Source organism: Pseudophryne corroboree, chromosome 3 (assembly GCF_028390025.1).
Source record: "Pseudophryne corroboree isolate aPseCor3 chromosome 3, aPseCor3.hap2, whole genome shotgun sequence".
In the NCBI taxonomy this organism is placed as follows: Eukaryota; Metazoa; Chordata; class Amphibia; order Anura; family Myobatrachidae; genus Pseudophryne; species Pseudophryne corroboree.
This window is the reverse complement of record NC_086446.1, coordinates 797369833-797394707: the sequence shown is the minus strand read 5'-3', so window position 1 is coordinate 797394707 and position 24875 is coordinate 797369833. Positions and strand designations below refer to the sequence as shown.

The 24875-nt window shown below is 44.3% G+C and overlaps 1 protein-coding gene across 2 annotated transcripts in view; it reads left to right on the top strand.

Moving 5' to 3' along the window:
- Positions 1 to 24875, top strand: part of LOC135056909 (rap1 GTPase-activating protein 1-like) — a 311987-nt gene that overhangs the window by 184425 nt on the left and 102687 nt on the right. For both annotated transcript variants that reach the window (XM_063962680.1, XM_063962681.1), the window contains exons 9-10: positions 17878 to 17931; positions 18025 to 18108. In XM_063962680.1, coding sequence (XP_063818750.1) covers positions 17878 to 17931; positions 18025 to 18108 — 138 coding nt within the window. The remainder of the gene's footprint in view (positions 1 to 17877; positions 17932 to 18024; positions 18109 to 24875) is intronic.

Genomic DNA, 24875 nt, shown 5'->3' with positions numbered 1-24875 from the left:
TGAAGAGGACCTGGAGTTCTCTCATTCGGTGCTGCAGAGTCATCCGCACTCTCCCGCCCGTTTGGGAGCTTTGGTATAATCCCCATGGTCCTTACGGAGTTCCCAGCATCCACTAGGACGTCAGAGAAAATAAGAATTTACTCACCGGTAATTCTATTTCTCGTAGTCCGTAGTGGATGCTGGGCGCCCGTCCCAAGTGCGGATTATCTGCAATACTTGTACATAGTTATTGTTAACTAAATCGGGTTATTGTTGTAGTGAGCCATCCTTTGAGAGGCTCCTCTGTTATCATGCTGTTAACTGGGTTCAGATCACAAGTTGTACGGTGTGATTGGTGTGGCTGGTTTGAGTCTTACCCGGGATTCATAAATCCTTCCTTAGTGTGTACGCTCGTCCGGGCACAGTATCCTAACTGAGGCTTGGAGGAGGGTCATAGGGGGAGGAGCTAGTGCACACCAGCTAGTCCTAAAGCTTTACTTTTGTGCCCAGTCTCCTGCGGAGCCGCTATCCCCATGGTCCTTACGGAGTTCCCAGCATCCACTACGGACTTCGAGAAATAGAATTACCGATGAGTAAATTCTTATTTTTTACCTCACAAAAAAAAGTTTTATTAACAGCCCATAGTACCAGTGGTGAAGTCCAGCAGGGGGATAGGACTTGGACCTGTAGCACCTCCCCCAGCCCCAGGGCGCCATTTATAGTAATGTTCCCGCCCTGGAGCTGCATATCTCTCTCTCCCTCACTCCCAGTCAGTGTTTGGGTGCCATTACACAGAGCAGCACTATTCCTGGGACTGTTTGGGCAAATCCTCCTGTGTAAAGCCGCCTGCATGTCAGCGCTGTGCATTTTACAAGACACTTAAGTAGTCTACATGTCTGCTGAGAGTGTTAGTTAAGAAAGAGTGCATTTAGTCAGGGTTATATAGTACAAGTACCCTGTGATATACATCCAGTCTTTACTGTGCATTGATATATCTACTAAATATATAGACATACTGAGTATTACTTTCTAGGGTATTCAATTATCCGCAAATTCACGGCAATTTTTTGCCCGAAAATTTTTCGCGGCAATCGGGCAAAAATTGCTGCGAAAACGCTCAGTTTTTCGACCTATTCAATTCCAAACGGGTTTCACGTGAAAATTCTTGCAGTGAAAAGTGCAGGTGAAAATGGGGAAATCAGCCTGTACCCCAAAAAATGCTAAACTAACATAGGAAAACAGAAGAGAAGTGTGTTAGAGATCACATTAGAGAGTTTTTGGGGACTTAAATTGTGTGAAATGGCTGTTATATGCATTTTTTTTTAAATGCCAAAAAATTATAGAAAGCAAGTTTTTTTGAGCAAAATAAATGCTCACATTAAATTTGGGGTACATGAAAATGGGCATAAGTATATATTTGGGTCATTTTAGGGTACTTTTAAAAAAAGTGGAAACAGAACGATTACTCCCATCTGCAAGCCTACAAAACACCTGTCCCACTCATAAAGCACCCCAATATTCCTGTCCCATACCTTGAACCCCAATTTCCATCACTTTGTACTTTTTCACCCAAAAATGACATGTCATTATTGGCCAATTAATAATTATTAAAAACTTCAACGTGCCTAATTACTCATTAAGGGGTGTGTCCCAGGAGTTCTGTACCATATCCAAACATTTTTCCCTTAAAATAGTGACTTTTCCCAACTTTTCACCTGCTTCAGAGTAGGTGAAGTGAAATTAGTGAAAAACTTATGACCGATAAATTTTCCTGGAAAATTGAATAGGCTGTAATTGCGTTTCGCTGTAAAAGTCCGTTATCACTGCTAATTCAATATACCCCTTTGTATTGCTAGTCCAGTGCAGTTTTATTGCATGTCATAATTTCTACATTGTACAGTGACCCTCATTCCGAGTTGTTCGCTCGCTAGCTGCTTTTAGCAGCATTGCACACGCTAGGCCGCCGCCCTCTGGGAGTGTATCTTCGCTTAGCAGAATTGCGAACTAAAGAGTAGAACAATTGCGAATAAATAATTCTTAGCAGTTTCTGAGTAGCTCCAGACTTACTCCTACACTGCGATCAGCTCAGCCCGTTTCGTTCCTGGTTTGACGTCACAAACACGCTCTGCGTTCGGCCAGCCACTCCCCCGTTTCTCCAGACACTCCTGCGTTTTATCCTGGCATGCCTGCGTTTTTCCGCACACTCCCAGAAAATGGTCAGTTTCCGCCCAGAAACACCCACTTCCTGTCAATCACACTCCGATCACTTTAACGATGAAAATTCTTCGTTCGGACGTGAGTAAATCTACTAAGTTTTGTGCTAAATTACTTAGTGCATGCGCAATGCGTACCATGCGCATTTATGCCGTAATCGCTCCGATGCAAAAATCGTCAACGAGTGAACAACTCGGAATGACCCCCAATGTGACTATATTTGTGTGCATGTAGCTGCTGTGTGACCTCCATTTCGTGTCTCTCACTCAGATTGCTATCCCTATATTCTATAACCTGAGGGAGCTAGGTACGTAAGGTTTATCATTGAATAATATAGGTAGTTCACAGGATATACTTATTGTGTATTTTTCTCTGTGAATTTCAGTCACATATACCTCTTGAATTCCCTGTTTGTGCTAATACACTGTACAGGGGATTCTTGTCAGGTATTGTACTGCTGATATTGTACTGGGTTGCCCTGCATTGAGCTTTCTGATATGTCAGCTACAAAGGGCAACGGAGCTGGGGCTGATCCCACATTGCGTGGTGGTGACGCTACAGACACATTTGAGGAAAACAGAGCAGCTAAGGGTTCAGGTTCTGGGGGTTCAAAATGACCCGCCTTGGGCTACCTTCTCCATGCTATTGAATACGCTGGTAACTAGACTAACGCCCCCTATGGGACCTCCTGTGCCGGTACAACCGCTTATCGTCCCCGCGGTTAACCCGCCATGGGCAGATCAACCGTCTGCTCAGTTACAGCAATTGAACCAATCACTGACAACTCAGAAGTCTAACCCTCGCCTGCCTAAGACCAAGGGGTCCTCTAAGCGGGCCATTACTTCTTCACAATCCACCAACGTCCCAGACACCTCGTCTGATGAGAATGCTATACTGACCCCACAGATTCTGACCCTGATGCTTCTTATGGGGAGTCTGTCTCACAGGTGGATGTTCCTGACTTGCTGGAGGCTATCAGGCTCATTCTTCAAATTACTGATGACCCAGAGCCTGATACTGCCCCTAAGAAACCAGACAGGTTTAAATGTCAGAAAGTCAATGTCTATAATATATTGTCACAGCTTCTCATTACATTAAGGAGGCGGCTTCTGATGCCGGTATTCTGGCAGCCAAGGCTTCTACTACGTCCATACTGGCTTGCCAGATTCTATGGTTGTGGTCCTGGTCCGTGGATCTGGACTCTAAGAAAACCCTGGAGGTACTCCCTTTTAAAGGAGACATTGTTTTCGGAGAAGACCTCAACAAGATAGTGGCTGACTAAAGGGCCCTACACACTTAAAGATTATCTGTCCAATCTGGCTGATTGGAAAGAAAATCTGGCAATGTCTGGGAGCAAATGACAATCAACCATTTACTCCCAAAATCAAGAAAATGGACAAATGATTGTTCTGATAAATTTGTTTAATGAAACAAACTTAACCAATTTGTCTGTAAGTCCATTTTTGTGCTTTCCAGGGTTTGAGAACAAATAGTCAATTGTCATTTGCTCCCAGACATTTCTAGATTTTCTTTCTTTTTCATCCACTAGGGCTCACTGGAGTACTCTTAGGGATATGGACGGCTTAGCAGAAACAAAGGCACTGAATATTTAAATTTAGAACTCTCCACCCCTCCATATCCCAGAGTACCTCAGTGTACGACCTCAGTGTTTTTTCCGTGCTCAAAGCACTAACAACGGCTTGTGGGAGTTCCCACATTTTGTGGAAGATTTTTATTAATTTTTCATTTTTACTTTTCATTTTTCATTTTTACACTTCCCTTCCCAGTTTCTAGAAAAACATGGGTCCGGGATGGTGCCGCTGCAAGGCAGCGCATGGCGTGTCGGTCCTCACAAAGAGCACCCTCACAGCCACAGGCAGCCTACTGTCTCCTGCAAGCTGGACGGAGCTTACAGATAGAAGCCCCGTCGCAGCCATGATCTGAGGAGCTGGAAGCTGGACGGAGCTTACAGATAGAAGCCCCATCGCAGCCATGATCTGAGGTGCTGGACGGAGCTTACAGATAGAAGCCCCGTCGCAGCCATGACCGGAAGTGTCGCAGACCTTTCTACAAAAGGTATGCTGGGGAAACGGGACGGTCAGCGCAGGCTGCCGTCCCGCTGTGTGGGGTCCGTGGGTAAAGCGACCGCTGTAATAGCCGCCCCAGCCGCTCCAGTGCCCTGTCTGCCGCTCCCACGCTCCGTCCTCCCGCCAGGCGCGCCGGCCGCCACAGCCAGAGAGACCCACCGCACAGAGCTTCAAGCCGTCAGCGGTGCTCTCACAAACAGACCGCGCAGCTTGCCTAGCGACGCCGCGCTCTGGCCAGCCGATCTCTGCAGCTCTGAACTATGGGGGGGACCTGGCCTTCGCTTCCCTGCAATAAGCTTCCCGGCTCCCCGCTGAGCACAGCGCTACAGGGAGTACAGGGAAGGGGGAGGGAGTGGGGGACCTGGCAGATTACTGCGTGGCTGCAGCTGCCAGAGGCTACAGTAATAGGCTGTTGAGTCTATATATATATATATATATATATATATATTATCTATAGAAGTTATTAATATTCACAGAATATCTATAGAAGATATTAATACATAATAACTGAATATCTATAGGAGATATTAATCCATAATAACTGCAGGCAGAGCTTATATTAAATATGACCTGCCTGTGATTGTATTGTAACCTGCATGTGAGAGCAGAGGCAGAACTCTGGGAGGCAACGGAGTCAGCTGCCACCGGGCTCGTGCTTTGAAGGGGGGCACCTCTCCTCCTGTTCCATGTGTTCAGCGACATTAATCAATTAAGTTAATTGACAGCAGCCACCATCTCTCCCGTAACCGACTTCCCCACTAGCCACTACACCTTAAAAATCACACCCTCTTTATTATAGATACACTGGAAGCAGACACCTTACTGATGAAGCTATTTGCTCCTATAAAGGAAACATGAGAATTCTAACTATATGAAGTTATTTCCCTGACAATTACACGTACCTTCATATAGTTAGAATTCTCATACTTCCTATGCAAGAGCAGATATCTCCACCAGTAAGATGCATGCTTCCAGTGTAATAGGTTGTGGGTTCTAATCCTGGGTATGACACTTGCAAATTAATTGCCAGCAAAATAATCAGCATTGTGAGTGACTGAGCAGATCTATGTAGTGTGTGGTTGGACCCCTACAGATATCTGCCCAGTTGCAACGGGTTTTGTAGTAGTTTCATGTAGTTAGAATCTCTGCAGGTTTGCTATGCAGGAGCAAATAAATAATACAAAAATAAAAAAAATAATAATATTTATATATATATATATATAGGGGGGCACCAATATTTTTCTTGCCTCCGGGCAACTGGGACAAACTTACGCCACTGTGTGAGTGTATACTAGACTGTGATTATCAGTGTATACTAGACTGTGATTATCAGTGGCAGCAGGTATTGTAACTTCTCCTGTGAGTCTCAGTGTAAGCATGGCATGGGGGCCATTTTTAATCATGTTTCCTGTTTCTTCCAGTGGTAATTCCAGAACATTCCTACACTACATCTCTACGCCACCGGAGGCGCAGGGGTGTTAGTGAGAAATTTGGTTCAGGTTTCACATAGGCCCATGTAAACTGTATTTAGCCATATATATATATATATATATATATATTACGCACCTTAAGTAAACATTTTACTAATTAGTGCAAGTGTCTGTTACTTTGGCTATTGTGGTGTCTGTCTGTATAAGGAGTAAGCCTCCAACACAGACTAAATATAAGGTTTACTACAATGTCTGTACATAAATCTACCACATATTCTGTTGGTTTGTACGTTTCCACTACGGAAGCCGGGTCAGTCCCAGATCCTATGTTAAGCATAACTCCGCACGACAGGAGCGGTAAGATCGGAGTCTCGGAAGTTACTCCGCCAGCTCTAACAAAGGAGTCTCAGTCTTTCCAAAGGTTCAATTTTCCCTTTGGGTGCCAGGGTGTTAATTTAACTGGTTTTATAATTTAATCTGACAATTATATGTCAATCCTCACAGCGATATCTACGAGTGAGAAGGGTACATTAGACCAGCAGTCAGATAGTGCGGGGTTTTGACAACCATACATTGCTAATAACAGTGTCTCAATTTTTACAGAGACTAAGTAGTCTCTAACATCTAATCTGTCGATTTTCATAAACAGATCTTCAATGAGTTATTATTTAGAATATCTGACTAACATTTAACTCTATTTACCCGTTTCCACATCTAAATGGGACAATCCGTCATTGGTGAATTCGTCTGTGACAAACATTATAAACACCCAGGATACATTTAGGTCACTAGACGCTCTATGTATGGAAACAATGACGATCACTGTTAATAAAAAGCTGCAGAGTATCTCTGTAAAGCTTCGGCTGACACCTGTTACCTCGATTCTCGCCTTTCATCGTCGCTAGTTTCACCTAAACAAGGCCATAAGTTGGTTGGTCCTAAATTTGATATTCAGACCTCCGGTATCAAACCGAAAATACTTTGGCTCGACGTTTAATCCCTTTAGACTTCGGTCTTTTCAAGGCTGTGGTACAAAAACAGTCACGACTTGTAACGCCAGGGTGCTAAAGTCAACAAGCCAGTGGCTTAACGGCCTCTCAGGCCATCTAGAATTTCCAATTGTGGAAGCGCGCCTTTACACGTTACATTTGCCGGGTTTCCAAACATCCACTCATGGATGTATCCGCTATTTACAGTTTAAAATACTGCCTCTGTCGGACGAAATTAGGCGTTTTGGCAAGTGGCCATTCAGTCTCTGTACACCAACAGAGGCAGGGTTATTTATTCCCCTCTGTTTGGGGTAACAAAGCCGGAGGGCTCCGTCGCAGTCTCAATCAGCAAGTCACTTACTACAGTTGAAAATGGATTTACTGCAGTTAGTACTTGCATATATTTGGAGCCACAAGATTGCATTATTGCGCTTGATCTTCACAATGCGTATTTACCCATTCCGGGTTGGTCACCGCATCACAGGTTCTTGCGTTTTGCAATACGGCACAACCATTAACCATTTCAGGTTCTACCGTTTGGCCTCTTGTCATCGCCTCGGGTATTCACCAAAGTGATGTTGGTGACAATAGCTCATTTCAGAGCCCTGGCGGTGACAATCGTTCCATACTTAGACTATCTGCTCATAAGTACTCTGTCTCAACAGAAGTTCCTCTTACTTGCGCTACTAACGTACACCACGGTGGCAGGTCAAGTTCAAAAAAAAAACTTCAATTCCTATGTAGGATTATAAATACGGTAAATCAAAGAGATTTACCTACTACACCAGAAAGAAATATACCATCTAGTACAATTAGTGCAAAAGCCACGCACACTAGAGGTACATTGGTGTATTCGCCTATTAGGAACAATGATGTGTTTTCAAAGCGCTTTAGTTCGCCGGGTTTCACTCGCGTTTCCCACAGGGGGGCGAGGGTGTATATACTCTGGACAAGAGTCTCAGAGGTTGAGGAGTTGTAGTTAAAAAGGTCAGCGACAGGGGTTCTAAAACGGATCACGACAGATTGCTGTCTATAAATGTCCTGGAACTCCGTGCAATTTACAATGCACTACATGCTTCGCTTTCAGTCTGTTCAAGTGCAGTCAGACAACGCAACGGGAGTTGCATACAGAACAACCAGGGAGGACCGAGAAGCCGCATGGCAATGCGGGAGGTAGCTCGAATCCTCAATTGCCCAGAACACCATTAGGTGATGTTGTCGATGGGGTTCATTACGGGAGTGGACATCGGTTAGACAGATGATCTCACCCGTCGGCATTTTCATCCAGAAAACTGGGCATTAAATCCAGAGGTGTTTTCATATGTGAATCCACACGTGGGGTTTCCCTCAGGTGTACATGATGGCATCTCGCCACAATTACAAACGCTCAGTATGTGTACAGAACGACAGATCACAAGGGCAGTGGCGGTGGAGTTTCTCACATTCGTGTGGTCATACAGCCTCGTGTATCTGGCCCCACCGTATTTTTCCGCTGCTCTCTCCGTTGCTGAAACGGATCATAAGACAGTTCGTCACAGTCATACTAGTGATATCTCATGGGTTTCGAAGAGCTTGATTCTCGAATCTCCAAGGAATACTTGCACACGATCTTTGCCCGCTCATAATACGTCCGACCTGTTACAACAGGGACCGTCCTATTTACCTATGTACCGCGCCTGCGGTTGACGGGGTGATGGTTCAGACCGTCCTCTTAAGAAAAGAGATAGGGCATTACAGTATCGGTTATACCAACCATGTTACGAGCTATATAGGTGGGTGTGAAGCTTGGAAGTTTCCGACATTGTCTTTCAAGTTACCCGTATTCTGTTATTTTACAGACGGGTTTGGAAGGAGAACTGCGTTTATCTGCACTGAGGGTGCAGGTATCTGTGTGGTCAATTTATTTTCAAAGACGTTTGACTCTATTGCGTCGGTACACACCTTTCTACAAGGTGTCATCAAAGTGCAGCCTCCATTTATCCCACCTACAGCGCCATGCGACTTGAAGCTGGGTGCAGAGTTCTTACAGGTTTCATATTTGAACCTTTACGACAAATGGGGATTAAGTTCTCACTTGGAAAACGTTTTTCTTCTAGCCTTAGCTTCGGCAAGGGTTTTGTTTTCACATTTCGGTGCCTTGTATTCCAAGCCACCGTATTTGGGTTTCCTCATGACAAAGCGGAACTTCGGACGAATTCCGGTTTTCTTATTTTTCACATCAATAAACCAATAGTGGTTCCTGTGTTGACAGCACATTCTAGAATTCTGAATGTGGTACGCGCATTACGCGTCTATATGTCCCGAACGTCTACAGTTGTAATACGGATACGTTTGTTCTCTATGATGCTGCCAACTGGGTTTAGCCAGTTTCTCAGCAGACATTATCCAGTTGGATAAAAATGACTACAAGTCAGGCTTACTTTAAGGCTAAGTTACAGTCGCTTACGTCAGTAATAGCTCATCCCACAGGTTCTGTGGGAATGTCATGACCAGCTGGTCGTGGAGCGTCTACGACGCGGCTACATAGTCTTCAGTCTTCAGTGCACACGTTTGTGCGCGTTTACAGGTTATGAAACGGTTGCGGCATCAGCATCTAGCTTTGGCCGCCTACTGTTACAAGTGTCAAACAGCTCTCCCGCCCACGAGGGAAGCTTTGGTACGTCCCAAGAGTACTCCAGTGACCCCTAGTGGATGAAAAAGAAAATAGGATTTTGGTAATTACCAGGTAAATCCTTTTCTTTGAATCCATAGGGGGCACTGGACGCCCACCCAGAGCAGTTTTACCTGGGTTGTATTAAGCTCAGAGGAGCTTATGGTAACACATTTTCACCGATTGGTTCAAATTATAAAGGTCTATCGGTTATGGTGTCAACTGTTTAGTTGACAGTAACGTTATGGGTCAACTTTGTTGTTGTCCGTTATGTGATAGGAATTCTCCATTGTCAACCTCTCTATAGTTCTTGTTCGCTCAGTAAAAAACACTGAGGTCGTACACTGAGGTACTCTGGGATATGGAGGGGTGGAGAGTTCTAAATTTAAATATTCAGTGCCTTTGTTTCTGCTAAGCCGTCCATATCCCTAAGAGTACTCCAGTGCCCCCTATGGATTCAAAGAAAAGGATTTACCTGGTAAGTACCAAAATCCTATTTTCCAATCAGGCAGATTGGACAGATAATCTTCAAGTGGGTAGAGCCCTTTAGCTTCTGCTAAAACAGCTTGTTTACCTAGTACTGCTCCTTCAGTACTCAACTGGGAAGCAGACTTTCTCAGTTGTCAGGACGTACACGCCGGAGAGTGGAGCCCCCATCCAGAAGTATTTCTACTCCTCGTGGACAAGTGGGGCCTTCCAAATGTGGATCTGATGGTGTCTCGACACAATCACAAGGTTCGGGTCTTCGGAGCAAGGACAAGGGATCCTCAAGCAGCGTTCGTGGATGCACTGGCAATCCCATGAAACTTTTGGCTGCCATATGTGTTCCCTCCAGTGTCTTTACTGCCCAGAGTGATAAGGAAGTGCAAACAAGAAAGAGGCATACTACTTCTAATTGCTCCCGCGTGGCCCAGACGGCATTGGTTCTCAGACCTACAGGGCATCTAGATAGAGCGTCCCCTTCTACTTCCACAACGGCCAGACCTCCTCCTTCAGGGCCCTTGTATCTACCAGGATTTGCCCCGACTGACTTTGATGGCGTGGCTCTTGAAGCTTCCGTACTGAGGGCCAAAGGTTTTTCTGAGGCGGTCATTCAAACTATGTTGAAGGCCCGTAAGTTGGCTTCTGCTCAGATTTACCATAGGGTCTGGAATTCTTACTTTGCTTGGTGCGCAAATACCATTCATGACGCTTACAGGTTTAGTACAGCCAAACTTTTGGCCTTCCTACAGCAAGGCCTGGACCTAGGCCTTCATCTGGCCTCCTTCAAGGTCCATATTTCTGCCTTGTCGGTATGGTTTCAGAGAAAAATTGCAACTCTACCCGATGTTCATACCTTCACTCAGAGTGTGTTGCGCATTCAGCCTCCTTATGTCCCACCTGTAGGCCCTTGGGATTTGTCAGTGGTTTTGGAGGCCTTGCAAGAGTCTCCTTTTGACCTTCTTGCATCTGTGGATCTTAAGTGGCTTTCCCTTAAGGTCTTGTTTCTGCTAGCGATTGCCTCTGCTAGATGTGTTTCAGACCTGGGTGCCTTATCCTGTAGGTACCCCTATGTAATTTTTTTCACAGTGATCGGGCAGTTCTTAGAATGCGCCCTGGTTATCTACCTAAGGTGGTGTCTTCCTTCCACCTTAACCTGGAGATTGTATTTCCTGCCTTTAATTCTCCCGAGTTGCCTTCCAAAGAGCGATCTTTGGATGTGGTACGGGCTCTCTGTATCTATGTGAAGAGAACGGCTTCCATTCGGAAGTCTGAATCTCTCCGTACTGTCCTTTTTTCACAAACGTGGCTGGCCTGCTAACAAGCAGAACTTGGCCAGATGGATTAGAATGGTGATTACACATGCTTATGTACAGGCTTCCAGCTCCTGCTACTATTAAGGCCCATTCTACTCGGTCCGTAGGACCTTCTTGGGCGGCCCGCCGTGGTGCGACCCTTGAACAATTGTGCAAGGCAGCTACATCGTCCTTAGTGAACACGTTCATAAGGTTCCATGCCTTCGATACTTCCGCCTCCCAGGATGCTTCCTTTGGATGCCGGGTTCTTGTGCCCGCTACACTGTGTCCCCTCCCATAAGGAACTGCTTTAGGACATCCCCAATGTTATTCCCTGTGGAGCCCAGTGTACCCCGCAGCAGAAAACGAGATTTATGGTAAGAACTTACCTTTGTTAAATCTGTTTTTGCGAGGTACACTGGGCTCCACAGGGTGCTTACCCTGATGCACTTAGCTTCTTTGTGTTGGTATGGCATTAGCCGCTGCCACTCTCTCCTGTCGTGAGTTTGTGGTGTATGTGGCTACTAACGATTGTCATCTCTTTTACCTGTCACTACATTGTACTGGTTAACAAAAACTGAGCTCCTGTGCACGGAGGCGGGGTTATAGAGGAGGTGGCACTATGCATCTTGGGAAGAAGGTCAAAGCTTTGAGCTTGTTGGTGCCTCGGATCAAGATTCTACTCTACACCCCGATGTTATTCCCTGTGGAGCCCAGGGTACCTCGCAGAAAGAGATTTAACAAAGGGAAGTTCTTACCATAAATCTCGTTACACCAAAACAGACACAGAATACACTGACAATAATATGTTGCAGCCACTGTTAAGGTGGGTACACACCAGTAGATATATCTGCAGATCAATTGATCTGCAGATATATCTATGTACGGATCGGGCAGTGTGCTGAGCATACACACTGCCCGATCCGTCGGGGGACTGACGTCATGAACTGGGCGGGTGCCCGCCCAGTTCACCTGTCAATCACCGCAGAATGTGTACGGGCGGTCGGACGACCGCCCCGTACACACACAGCGACGCGCCAATATATTGTTAGATATATTGGCCGTCGGCTGTGCTGCGCAGCCCACGGGATACGTCTGTGAACGACGGAGATCACAGACGTATCGCCCGTACACACTGGCCGACGGTCCCGCGATGTATCGGCCGTTCAAGAGAACGGCCGATATATCGACCAGTGTGTACGGGCCTTTAGACGCACGGGTGTTCCTACTTATTCTATTTCAGTTGCTTCATGTTGAAATAACCTGCGTAGGTGAATAAGAGTCATTGTTTCAGTTTCAGTTTCCTGTAAATACTGTAGCTGCTTATGTTTTGTGTAAGAACAAAATGTGTCGCCAGAGGCAACAATTATTTCACCACAAAATTGTCCACAATGGAGTTATTGACATTGTAGACAATTTTGTGATGACATAATATATTATTAAGTCCAACTGACGTCTTTACACAGTTGAACTAATATAGAGAACTGAACAATCGCCTCTTTCTTAAGTAATCAAATAAATATAAAATAAAAAAATTATTAAGTTTATTTCATTGACATGTGCCAAGTTATCAGTGGCCATATTTGGCAGCTTTGTAGTGGTAAGGTGAGATATGAATACGGACACTTTTTACCCCTGCAAATACTGATTTGTCTCACTGAGCTTGTTATGTGGAGACAGGGAAACCCCAAAAATGCAGGGATGGTGGAAGATGCACCCCAGAGAAAAAGTAAGAGGCATAGGCCCTCATTCCGAGTTGTTTGCTCGCTAGCTGCTTTTAGCAGCTTTGCACACGCTAAGCCGCCGCATACTGGGAGTGACTCTTAGCTTTGCAGATTAGCGAACAAAAGATTTGCAAAATAGCGAAGAGAATTGCGATCAGAAATTTCTTTGCAGTTTCCGAGTAGCTCGATACTTACTCTGCCACTGCGATCAGTTCAGTCAGTTTCGTTCCTGGTTTGACGTCACAAACACACCCAGCGTTCGTCCAGACACTCCCCCGTTTCTCCAGCCACTCCTGCGTTTTCCCCAGAAACGGCAGCGTTTTTTTCACACACTCCCATAAAACGTCCAGTTTCCGCCCAGAAACACCCACTTCCTGTCAATCACACTCCGATCACCAGAACAAAGAAATTTCTTCGTTAAGCCGTGAGTAAAATACCAAACTTCTTAGCAAATTTACTTGGCGCAGGCGCGGTGCGAACATTGCGCATGCGCAGTTTGCGGAAAATCCCTGCGATGCGATGAAAAATAACGAGTGAACAACTCGGAATGAGGGCCTTAGTCTTTTGTTGGTTTTGATAGGGTTGCTATCCAGGCCTGCAATGGAAATGGTAGCCGGCAAGGGCTTGCTCCACTCGTTAGTCAATATAGTTGACAGTGAATCCACCATCCCCAGGTTCAGCAGCCTGATATGTTCCAAGGTTGAAGAGAGCTTACCTGGGAGCTGTAGAGAATTGGGAATGACCAATCTATGGGATCCTATCAGTCTTTCCCTAGGTCCTGGCATTTCATGGCATGTTGGAACAACCTCAGACACATGCCCCTTTTCTCTGTGGTGTATCTCATCTTCCTCTCTGTAATAAGCTAAGAAGCTCCAATGTGAATAAGTCTGGGTATTTTGTGAGAAGACCAGGGCATCATGGCATAGAATGTCCCTGGAGACAAATCTTTCTTTGACGTCATTCCTTGAAGCAACTGTCAGCACTTGCCCCAGACCTTCACTTTGGATGCCGGGTTTTTGTGCCCGCTACACTGTGTCCCCTCCCATAAGGAACTGCTTTAGGACATCCCCGATGTTATTCCCTGTGGAGCCCAGTGTACCCCGCAGCAGAAAACGAGATTTACGGTAAGAACTTACCTTTGTTAAATCTCTTTTTGCGAGGTACACTGGGCTCCACAGGGCGCCCACCCTGATGCACTTAGCTTCTTTGTGTTGGTATGGCTTTAGCCGCTGCCACTCTCTCCTGTCGTGAGTTTGTGGTGTATGTGGCTACTAACGATTGTCATCTCTTTTACCTGCCACTACATTGTACTGGTTAACAAAAACTGAGCTCCTGTGCACGGAGGCGGGGTTATAGAGGAGGTGGCACTATGCATCTTGGGAAGAAGTCAAAGCTTTGAGCTTGTTGGTGCCTCGGATCAAGATTCTACTCTACACCCCGATGTTATTCCCTGTGGAGCCCAGGGTACCTCGCAGAAAGAGATTTAACAAAGGGAAGTTCTTACCATAAATCTCGTTACACCAAAACAGACACAGAATACACTGACAATAATATGTTGCAGCCACTGTTAAGGTGGGTACACAGCAGTAGATATATCTGCAGATCAATTGATCTGCAGATATATCTATGTACGGATCGGGCAGTGTGCTGTGCATACACACTGCCCGATCCGTCGGGGGACTGACGTCATGAACTGGGCGGGTGCCCGCCCAGTTCACCTGTCAATCACCGCCGGCCGCCGCAGCATGTGTACGGGCGGTCGGACGACCGCCCCATACACACACAGCGATGCGCCAATATATCGTTAGATATATTGGCCGTCGGCTGTGCTGCGCAGCTGACGGGATACGTCTGTGAACGACGGAGTTCACAGACGTATCGCCCGTACACACTGGCCGACGGTCCCGCGATGTATCGGCCGTTCAAGAGAACGGCTGATATATCGACCAGTGTGTACGGGCCTTTAGACGCACGGGTGTTCCTACTTATTCTATTTCAGTTGCTTCATGTTGAAATAACCTTCGTAGGTGAATAAGAGTCATTGTTTCAGTTTCAGTTTCCTGTAAATAGCTGCTTATGTTTTGTATAAGAACAAAATGTGTCGCCAGAGGCAACAATTATTTCACCACAAAATTGTCCACAATGGAGTTATTGACATTGTAGACAATTTTGTGATGACATAATATATTATTACAGTATTTGCTGGCGTATAAGACTACTTTTTTGCTCTGAAAAACATGCCTCCAAGTGGGGGGGTCGTCTTATACGCCGGGTGCACTTCATACGCCGGGTGCCATAGTGGCCTCCCGATGCACTGCGGCCGCGGCGGGTCATCAGCAGCGATACAGGGGTGCCAGCCATTTCGGCGTGACCGCCCGTTCTGCTCGGCGGGAAGCAGCGGCGCTCCGACCCGCCCCTTGCACATGTGGTCATAATATACAGTATGTCACTTGGTATTAATAGACTGCTGCTAGTGACAGGGAGACAGGGAGGGCAGACAGGGAGCAGGGACCAATCCTATCAGGTTTTGTATACAGCCAACAGCCAACCACAGTACTGCACCATTGTACAGTACAATACAGCATAGAAATGTCCAGCAGTCAAACCCCTATCAACCCTATCATGGCTGCCTACTGGGAGTGACTCTTAGCTTTACAGATTAGCGAACAAAAGATTTGCAAAATAGCGAAGAGAATTGCGATCAGAAATGTCTTTGCAGTTTCCGAGTAGCTCGATACTTACTCTGCCACTGCGATCAGTTCAGTCAGTTTCGTTCCTGGTTTGACGTCACAAACACACCCAGCGTTCGTCCAGACACTCCCCCGTTTCTCCAGCCACTCCTGCGTTTTTCCCAGAAACGGCAGCGTTTTTTCACACACTCCCATAAAACGTCCAGTTTCCGCCCAGAAACACCCACTTCCTGTCAATCACACTCCGATCACCAGAACAAAGAAATTTCTTCGTTAAGCCGTGAGTAAAATACCAAACTTCTTAGCAAATTTACTTGGCGCAGGCGCGGTGCGAACATTGCGCATGCGCAGTTTGCGGAAAATCCCTGCGATGCGATGAAAAATAACGAGTGAACAACTCGGAATGAGGGCCTTAGTCTTTTGTTGGATTAATAGGGTTGCTATCCAGGCCTGCAATGGAAATGGTAGCCGGCAAGGGCTTGCTCCACTCGTAGTCAATATAGTTGACAGTGAATCCACCATCCCCAGGTTCAGCAGCCTGATATGTTCCAAGGTTGAAGAGAGCTTACCTGGGAGCTGTAGAGAATTGGGAATGACCAATCTATGGGATCCTATCTGTCTTTCCCTAGGTCCCGGCATTTCATGGCATGTTGGAACAACCTCAGACACATGCCCCACTCCTCTGTGGTGTATCTCATCTTCCCCTCTGTAATAAGCTAAGAAGCTCCAATGTGAATACGTCTGGGTATTTTGTGAGAAGACCAGGGCATCATGGCATAGAATGTCCCTGGAGACAAATCTTTCTTTGACGTCATTCCTTGAAGCAACTGTCAGCACTTGCCCCAGACGTTCACTATTGACTGTGGGCCTAATTGAGACCGGATCGTAGATGTGCTAAATTTAGCACATCTACAATCAGTCACACAGACACGTGGGGGGACGCCCGGCACAGGGCTAGTCCACCCCGCATGTCAGTCCCCGTTCCCCCCGCACAAATACAAAAGCATTGCACAGCGGCAATGCTTTTGTACTTGAAGAGTAGCTCCAGCCCAGCGCAGCTCCTGCGTGCTGGCAGTGAGCTACTCGTCGCTGTGAGGGTCGCTGCGGCTCCCCGCACGGTCCGGGCACGCCTGCCTTGCCCGGACCGTGCCCCCTAAACGGCTGCCAAATGTCACTGCCGGCCCGCCCCCTCCCGCCCAGCGACCGCCTCTGCCTGTCAATCAGGCAGAAGCGATCGCAGGGCTGAAACGGCCGTCGCCTGTCTGGCAAGCGCCGCAGTTCAGACCTGATCGGCTGCTGTGCGAAAACTCACAGCACCGATCAGGTCTGAATTAGGCCCTGTGTCCTCTGTATTTGGGTATTTGCTCCCAGACTCAGATTTGCCCCAGACCTTGATTGTTGCCTTCTCTATTTGGATATTAATTGCCACTTTGTACCTCTCCCAGAACTCTTTGCAGAGCGTAGCCTATAGGGTACAATAGATAATGCCATCTTCAGATGGTGTTAGCTACTGGGGCCAAGCTTGCCAAATTCGCCAATAAAGCAGTCCCAATAGGTTTCATTAGGGGCTGCTTTTGTTATAAAAAATGGGGGCCTGCAGATACATACAGGGAATGCTTAATATGTGTGGGTATATCCCCTCTCCCAGTAAAAGGGGGATATCGTGAAAATATGAATTGATAAATATTTCCCTTTAAAAAGCAGAGAACAAGTAGGAGAGTCTGGAGGTTCAGCTCCTGAATTGCATAATCAAGGAGTAAATAGAAACACCAGGGCGTTTAGCTGAAGCAGACGAGAAGCCATTGTCCAGCATTTAGCACAATACCTGGATGAGTCAACAACTGCTACCTAGCAACAGACCCGAGGATTGCGGTGCCAGCAGTGACTAATTGAAGACCCAATACCTGGTTTTGTTAGTGGCGGTCCAAACAGATTCAGTTCTCACAGTTGTCATGGAAGCCACATAGATGTGTATAGATATTTAGTGTAAAGTCTATGCACCACTTTATATATTCCATACATGATATGATAGGCATGTGTATACACACTTGTATGTCTGGTCCCTGATAATATGTCTAATGTAAATACTACTGTTTTTGGTTTGGATGCACCACAAATTTTTGTGAGATTCCACTTAACGCACACTATTTAGCCAACCCCAACACAATGCTAGTAGTGAGAAAACACTACAAAACAATATGGCCGCCATCTCGCCATGACTGGCTACCACTGACTTTCTTCTCACAGTGGCCTCATTATAGTCCTGTAAAGTAAATGCCAGAAGTGGAGCTACTGTATTGCCAGTACTCCTCCAGCCTCTTCTCTTCTCTCTCTGACAGATGTTATGTGAGGAATTATCTATGGAGCGGTTCTTCCCCGTCCTCTACATGAAGGTGAGAGCTCATTGTACGGATCATATTATGCAACTGTCTGTCTGGTCACCACAAACTGATATGGAAGTGGATGTTGTGCTTGTGGCTCCCCAGGCCTCCCAGCTGCTGGTGACCTTCGATGAGCACGTCTTGACCAACAACTTCAAATTCGGAGTCATCTACCAGAAACCAGGACAGGTGAGGAACTAACTCAAAGAGTATTAGAGATAGTATGAATTATAATACTTAATTTAAGCCCCAAATCAGAGCCTTGTTTACAAAAGACACAGCTGTGGAGTAGCGCAAAACCCAGGATGAGCTCAGAGTGTTCCTTTCAAAGTATTACTCACACCATGACCAGTGCACCTAAATCCTACAATTAAAAATGACAAGCACAGAAAACTCTAACTAAATACTAATAAACAAGACTAATATATATATATATATATATATATGACAAGACAACTAGCAACCACAATACAGCACTCAGAAATCACAAAATTTGTTTCCAACAACTCACCGAATCACAAACTACACAAACCACAAACTTTCACCACTCCTCTTACTAAACCCACAGGGAACAGATGGTTTGGGGCATATTTATATTCCTCTGACATCTCCCTCCCACTTTCTACCAATCACGAAGGGTTTTTAACTAGATACGTGACCGGAGTAAAATCTAGTCATGTGCGTCACGGTTTAACAAATGTGGACGGAAAACACAGTTCTTGAATACGAATGGCTTCATCATCGGAAAACACGGGAGCGTTGTAAATTCTGGAATGTTAGCTTAAAAAAAATAGACCTGTTAACGTCCGATGCCAACTGAGATTGATCGCTGTTCGAATCGCCAGAAACACAGGAGCTTAGATCATTTACCCTTTAATCAACAATTAATAATGACTTAATATTGCCCCTATAATATAAGTAATAAATAATACTGACCACACCACACACCCTGCACTTATGTATTATACTCCCTTTTCCGGAGTCCAACATCGGTGCTGCACAAATCTCCGGGAAAAAGGAGCAGTGACCATTTTTATTCCAACACCTGCAGCCAGACAGTGAATAATTGGTGGATGGCTGGAGCTATCCACCAATCAGAGGGCTGACAGAAATTCACTATATGGGAAGCATGTGGAGAAATGGTGCTGGACCGCGAGAAGAGTAAGTTATGATTAGTTCATGATTTTTTATTTTATTTGACATGTGAATGGATGGAGAGGGGCCGCAGTACATTGCTTTTGCCCAGAAACTACAATGCTGTTAAGATGGAATCGAATACAGTTTTTTTATTTTATTTACAATTCTGTATTTTCTAAACACTTATTTTAATGTATTTTTCTGATGGTATTAAATAAAAATGTATTATGCTTTAATTTAGATTGAATAAAAGTTGTATGTTAAATACTGTATCTTCCTTGCAGGCTGCTATATTATGGAATTTCTAGCTCTTCTTGTTTCCCAGGGTCACTTTGTCCCATAGGGAAAAATGGTTTAAAAAACATAAAAATTCTGCACGCAATAGAGAGCCCTGATTCCCTGCCATTCTCATGCTTATTTAAAGCCTTTAATAGGGACAAAACAAGCCACATTTTAGAATTTTTTTACTTTTCTTATTTTAGTAAGGAGTTATCTAAAAGTTGCATGTGAATGGCGTATTGATGGTGTAATGGCATATTGATGGATACATGTTTGCACAGTCACCTTTGATTTTGCACAAATTTGACCACAAGTATGTGCAAAGAACAACAGGATACAGCACTTCTCCGTTAGGATATTATCCACATCATACTTTTTAAAATGAATAATGGAACTTTTTTTGTAACGTCTTTATCTTCCACGGACCGATCCTACTGTAGTTTACTATGCACTATTATTGAGCATGAGTCGGGTATTAAAGGAATAGAACATGCATTTGAGAAATATCTGGGATACCGAGAGAATAGGAAAGTGGATTTTATTAAGGAAGTATTTCTCTTCATTTTACAGAATATTTTTTTCTGGTTCAATTGGCAATACTATTTAGAAAAATGGGGGACTGCAATGGGAGTTGTTTCACATCATCCTATGTGAACTTATTCATGGGATGGTGGGAAGACTTGAGAATATGAACTAATAATACTGTATATAAAATGTGGTATTGTGAATACAATATATTAATGATATTTTTATTCTCTGAAATGGGGAAGAGGGAGACATTTGATCCTTTTGCAATAGCTTAAATCATAATAGGCTTATTATAGGTTTATATTTTAATAAGAGTAAAAAATAAATTAAATTTTTAGACCTTATTGTATATAAAGAAAGGAATAAACAATGCACAAAAAACTATGGCCCTCATTCCGAGTTGTTCGCTCGCAAGCTGCTTTTAGCAGCTTTGCACACGCTAAGCCGCCGCCTACTGGGAGTGAATCTTAGCTTCTTAAAATTGCGAACGAAAGATTCTCAAAATTGCGATTACACACCTCTTAGCAGTTTCAGAGTAGCTCCAGACTTACTCGGCATCTGCGATCAGTTCAGTGCTTGTCGTTCCTGGTTTGACGTCACAAACACACCCAGTGTTCGCACAGACACTCCTCCGTTTCTCCAGCCACTCCCGCGTTTTTCCCAGAAACTGTAGCGTTTTTCCCCACACGCCCATAAAACGGCCAGTTTCCGCCCAGAAACACCCACTTCCTGTCAATCACATTACGATCACCAGAACGAAGATAAAACCGTGAGTAAAATACCTAACTGCATAGCAAATTTACTTGGCGCAGTCGCAGTGCGAACATTGCGCATGCGCACTAAGCGGAAAATCGCTTTGATGCGAAAAAATTTACAGGTCGAACAACTCAGAATGAGCACCTATAATAAGCTGACTGATGGTAACTCTTACATCAGTACAGACATCCACCACCCCAAGGTGGCTTAAAAATATTCCAAATGGACAAATTCAAAGATTAAGGCGAAATTGTACAGATGTGAGAGTTTGTCGCACAAAAGCGAAAGGCATGAAGAGTAAATTTGTGGCCAAAGGTTATAACAACAAGGAAGAAATTTACCTATTAATTGAAAATATGTCAGATACTCCACAATAGAGTTTTATAGAATATAAACAGTTACAGAAGAAGAAAGATCACCCTATGCTCCCCTTTATTACTTCATTCAGTAGTCAATATAGAGCATTAGAAAAAAAAATTAAATACATTTTGACTAGAGATCAAGTTTTAAAAGATATAATTCCACCTAAACCTTCTTTCATATATAGAAGAGCCAAAAACAAGACAGATAAAATAGTGAAGAGGGCAGTTCCAGAAAAAAAAGAACTAATATAATTGGAACTAGAGGCTTTGATAGATGTAAGACATGAATCATACAGTATGTAGAACACATCAAGATCAAAATACGAAAAAGGAGGATTATACTGTAGCTCACACACTACAAACAACAATTTAAGATTCAAGTTTCATGACTTGCAATATCAATCAATTTACATTATTGAGAGTAAATGTGGGTTGCGGTACTGTAAGTGGGGAAAACTTCACGTAAATTGAGAGAAAGGTCGGCTGCACATTTGCAAAATATCAAGAAAAGGTACGACAAACAACCTCTGTCTAAACAGTTCAAAGATTATCATGGGTGTTCATACAATGGCATTAGGAGTATTATTGGGATTAAAAAGGTCAAAAGGTAATTGGTGAACAACGGGAACAGATAGTACTTTAGCCAAAGCTGAAATAAAAAGCATATAGGTGTTGAAAACTTAAGAACGCTAGGTCTTAAATGGTGAATTTGATCTTAAGTGGTTCTTATAAATAAACTGATTCACTTAAGGACCAAAAAAAGATGAAGGTGTCATGTCATGAAGGGAATTTTGGGTACACCATCTGTGGTGGTCCATATTTTATAATTGTCTTTATATTTTCTTTAATAAATTGTAAACTGTTTTATGCGGTGAGGAGCATTCCTTTAGTTTTTGAATTTGAGGGAATATGCTGCTGGGTACCTGGAGTGATGAGAAAAAGGAGTGAACAAGTAGGATTACCTCTACCTTACATGTGAGTAACCTTCGATAACATATCAACTTCATGCAAAATATCTGCACAAGAATTTTCTCTCCATTGATTTGAGGTATTGGCAAATCCAAGGAAGGATTTACACATGGAAGAAAAAGACTACAGATGACAAATATTTTACATTATTATTTTTATAAAGTATTGTGTGGATTATACCCGTATTCTGTTGTACTTTGCACATATTTGTATTTGGATGGGGTGATCCATATTTGAAGACTGCTGCATCTTGTTAGTGGATTAGGGGAATACAGTGTATTGTTGTTTTTGTACACACGTACGCTTGTTTCTAGGAGTGTTGTCCCATACACTGATGTGGGTAGAACTGACCACCCAGGCACAACAATGCCCAACCAAGGTGACAATAATAAGGTTTTTATAGTAGGAAATACATACGGTTATACTAAAGGGCCTAGAACATTATCATAGAATACAGCACTCACCAGCGTGTGACGCGCAAATGAATGAATATGTGGATCTTTAAATAATGAATCTGTTATTACATATAACTGCAAAAACAAGTTTCATTATGCAATATATACTCTTGAACTGTGGCAGAACTACCATGGGTGCAAGGATAAAGCTGCCATGGGACTCGGAGGTGACGGGAGCCCGGATGTGCCTAAGTCCTTGCACACTACACAGAAAGATCAGAGCAGACTCCTGAGAGTAGAAGGACATAGCAGACACATATAATCAGAAGAGGTCCACAGGAGGCTATAGTCGTATCACTAGGCCCTTACCAAACTTTGCTATGGGGCTCGGCCCTGTACTGTTCAACTCCATAATATTGAATACAATGGGTGGTGACCACAGATTTCTTCAGAAGTTCCTGGTGGTAGCGGGCATCACAGGAGCTTTATTAGCCACAGAAAACATCCAGATATCTTGGATGCAGTGGTAATACGAAGCCGTTATTTTTAACAAATAGGAGTTAAATACAATAGTCCAGAAGTGAGATAGAAAAATTGCTATTAATAAAGGGAAGATCTAAATGTGGAAGTAAGATGCAGTTGGAGGTGGATCTTTATTATTATTTATTACCAGTTTCTTATATAGCACAGCAAATTCTGTTGCGATTTACAATTGGAAATAGTGATAGAACAAAACTGTGTCATAGCAGACAGTCATAGAGGTAGGAAGGCCCTGCTCGCCAGCTAACAATCTATAGGGAAATAGGCATAGATACACAAGGATAGGTATTATATATTGCATAATGGTCCACCAGATTGCAAAGGTTCTTGGTGGGCTGTATGATGTGATCACACAGCAATGTTGGCCAGGGGTCAAGAGGATGTAACAGTGAAGAGAGCGAAAATATGTGAGGATATGTGAGGATATGAGACTAGAGGAAAGTCTTATTGTGCATGAGAGGGTATTCCACAGAGTGGGTGCAGCGCGAAGAAAGTCCTGTAATCATGAACGGGAGCAAATAATGAGTGTGGATGAGAGACGTAGATCTTGTGAAGAGCAAAGGTCAGGTTGGGAGATATTTTGAGATAAGTAAAAAGATGTACATAGGTGTAGTTTGGCTAATAGCCTTGTGCGTGAGTTTTGAATATGGTAGAATGCAGATAACCAATGGAGGGACTGACAGAATGGATCCACAGACAGTGAATGCCTAGCAAGGAGGATCACCCTTGCACCAGCATTCAGAATGGATTGTAGTGGTGAGAGTCTCTTTTTTGTAAGACCAGTAAGAAGACTATTGCAGTAATCAATGCAGGAGATGATGAGAGCGTGGATTAGAGTTTTAGCAGTGTCTTGTGTAAGGTATGGTTGTATTTTGGATATGTTTTTTTAGGTGCATGTAACATGACTTTGAGACAAATTGAATGTGTGGAACAAAGGACAGTCCAGAGTCAAGAATGACACCTTGGCAGCGAGCTTGTGGGGTAGGACTGGTGTCAAGTTCTCAACAGTGATAGAGATATCAAGTTGATAACCACAATTCGTCAGTGGAAATATAATAACCTCTGAGGAGGATAGGCAGATCTTGAGTATCATCCGTGTACAGATGATACTGAAATCCAAAAGAGCTTAGTTTGCAAAGTGATGTGGTATAGGTTGAGAAAATCAGAGGACCTAAGACCAGAGGCATCGCTCAGCTTCTTGACACCCAGTGTGGGGGGCACAAAAGGGACGTGGCTTCGCAGGATGGGGGCATGGCTTCGCGGGACTGGGGTGTGGATAGCCATCACAACCCCCGTTTTCATCATGCTGGGGGTCCGGGAGGAGCGGGCTGGCCCAGGAAGTGCTCTTGTTGCAGTGCTGGCTCCTGCTCAGTGACAGGAGCCAGGTTGCTGCACTGTATTGTTACAGTGCAGCACCTGGTTCCTGTCACTGAGCAGGAGCCGGCACTTTGGTGTCACCCCTCGGTGGCGACACCCAAGTGCGGGCCGCAACCCACTTTTGATGCCATTGCCTAAGACTGAGCCTTGTGGTACTCCAACTGATAGAGGTAGCAAAGAGGCAGTGGATTCAGAGAAGTGGACACTGAAAAAAAGTGATTAGATAGGTAGGATGATAGCTTGCACAATCACTTTCTCAGCTATGTTTCTGTTATAGCCAGCCGGTTAAAGTTGTTAGATATGAAGAGGTCATTAGATATGAAGATGGATGTTCATTTGTTACAAACAGAGCATGCATTCCATAATGCACATTTCATGTGATATTTATGAGGCTAGCTGGATTTATATAATGTTGCAAATTAGGTGAATGTGAGTGGGGAAAGTGGTTGGGGCCCAGATTTGGTGAAATGTCACGAGCTAATAGAAGCAAGAGAGAGAGAGAGCGAGAGACAAGGAGGTTTGTGGATGTTTTTTTTATGGTGACAGGTTGTGAAAGTTTTTGTCAATGTATAAAGATAAGTAAAAGCTCATGAGTGTTAATAAGAGGGGAGTG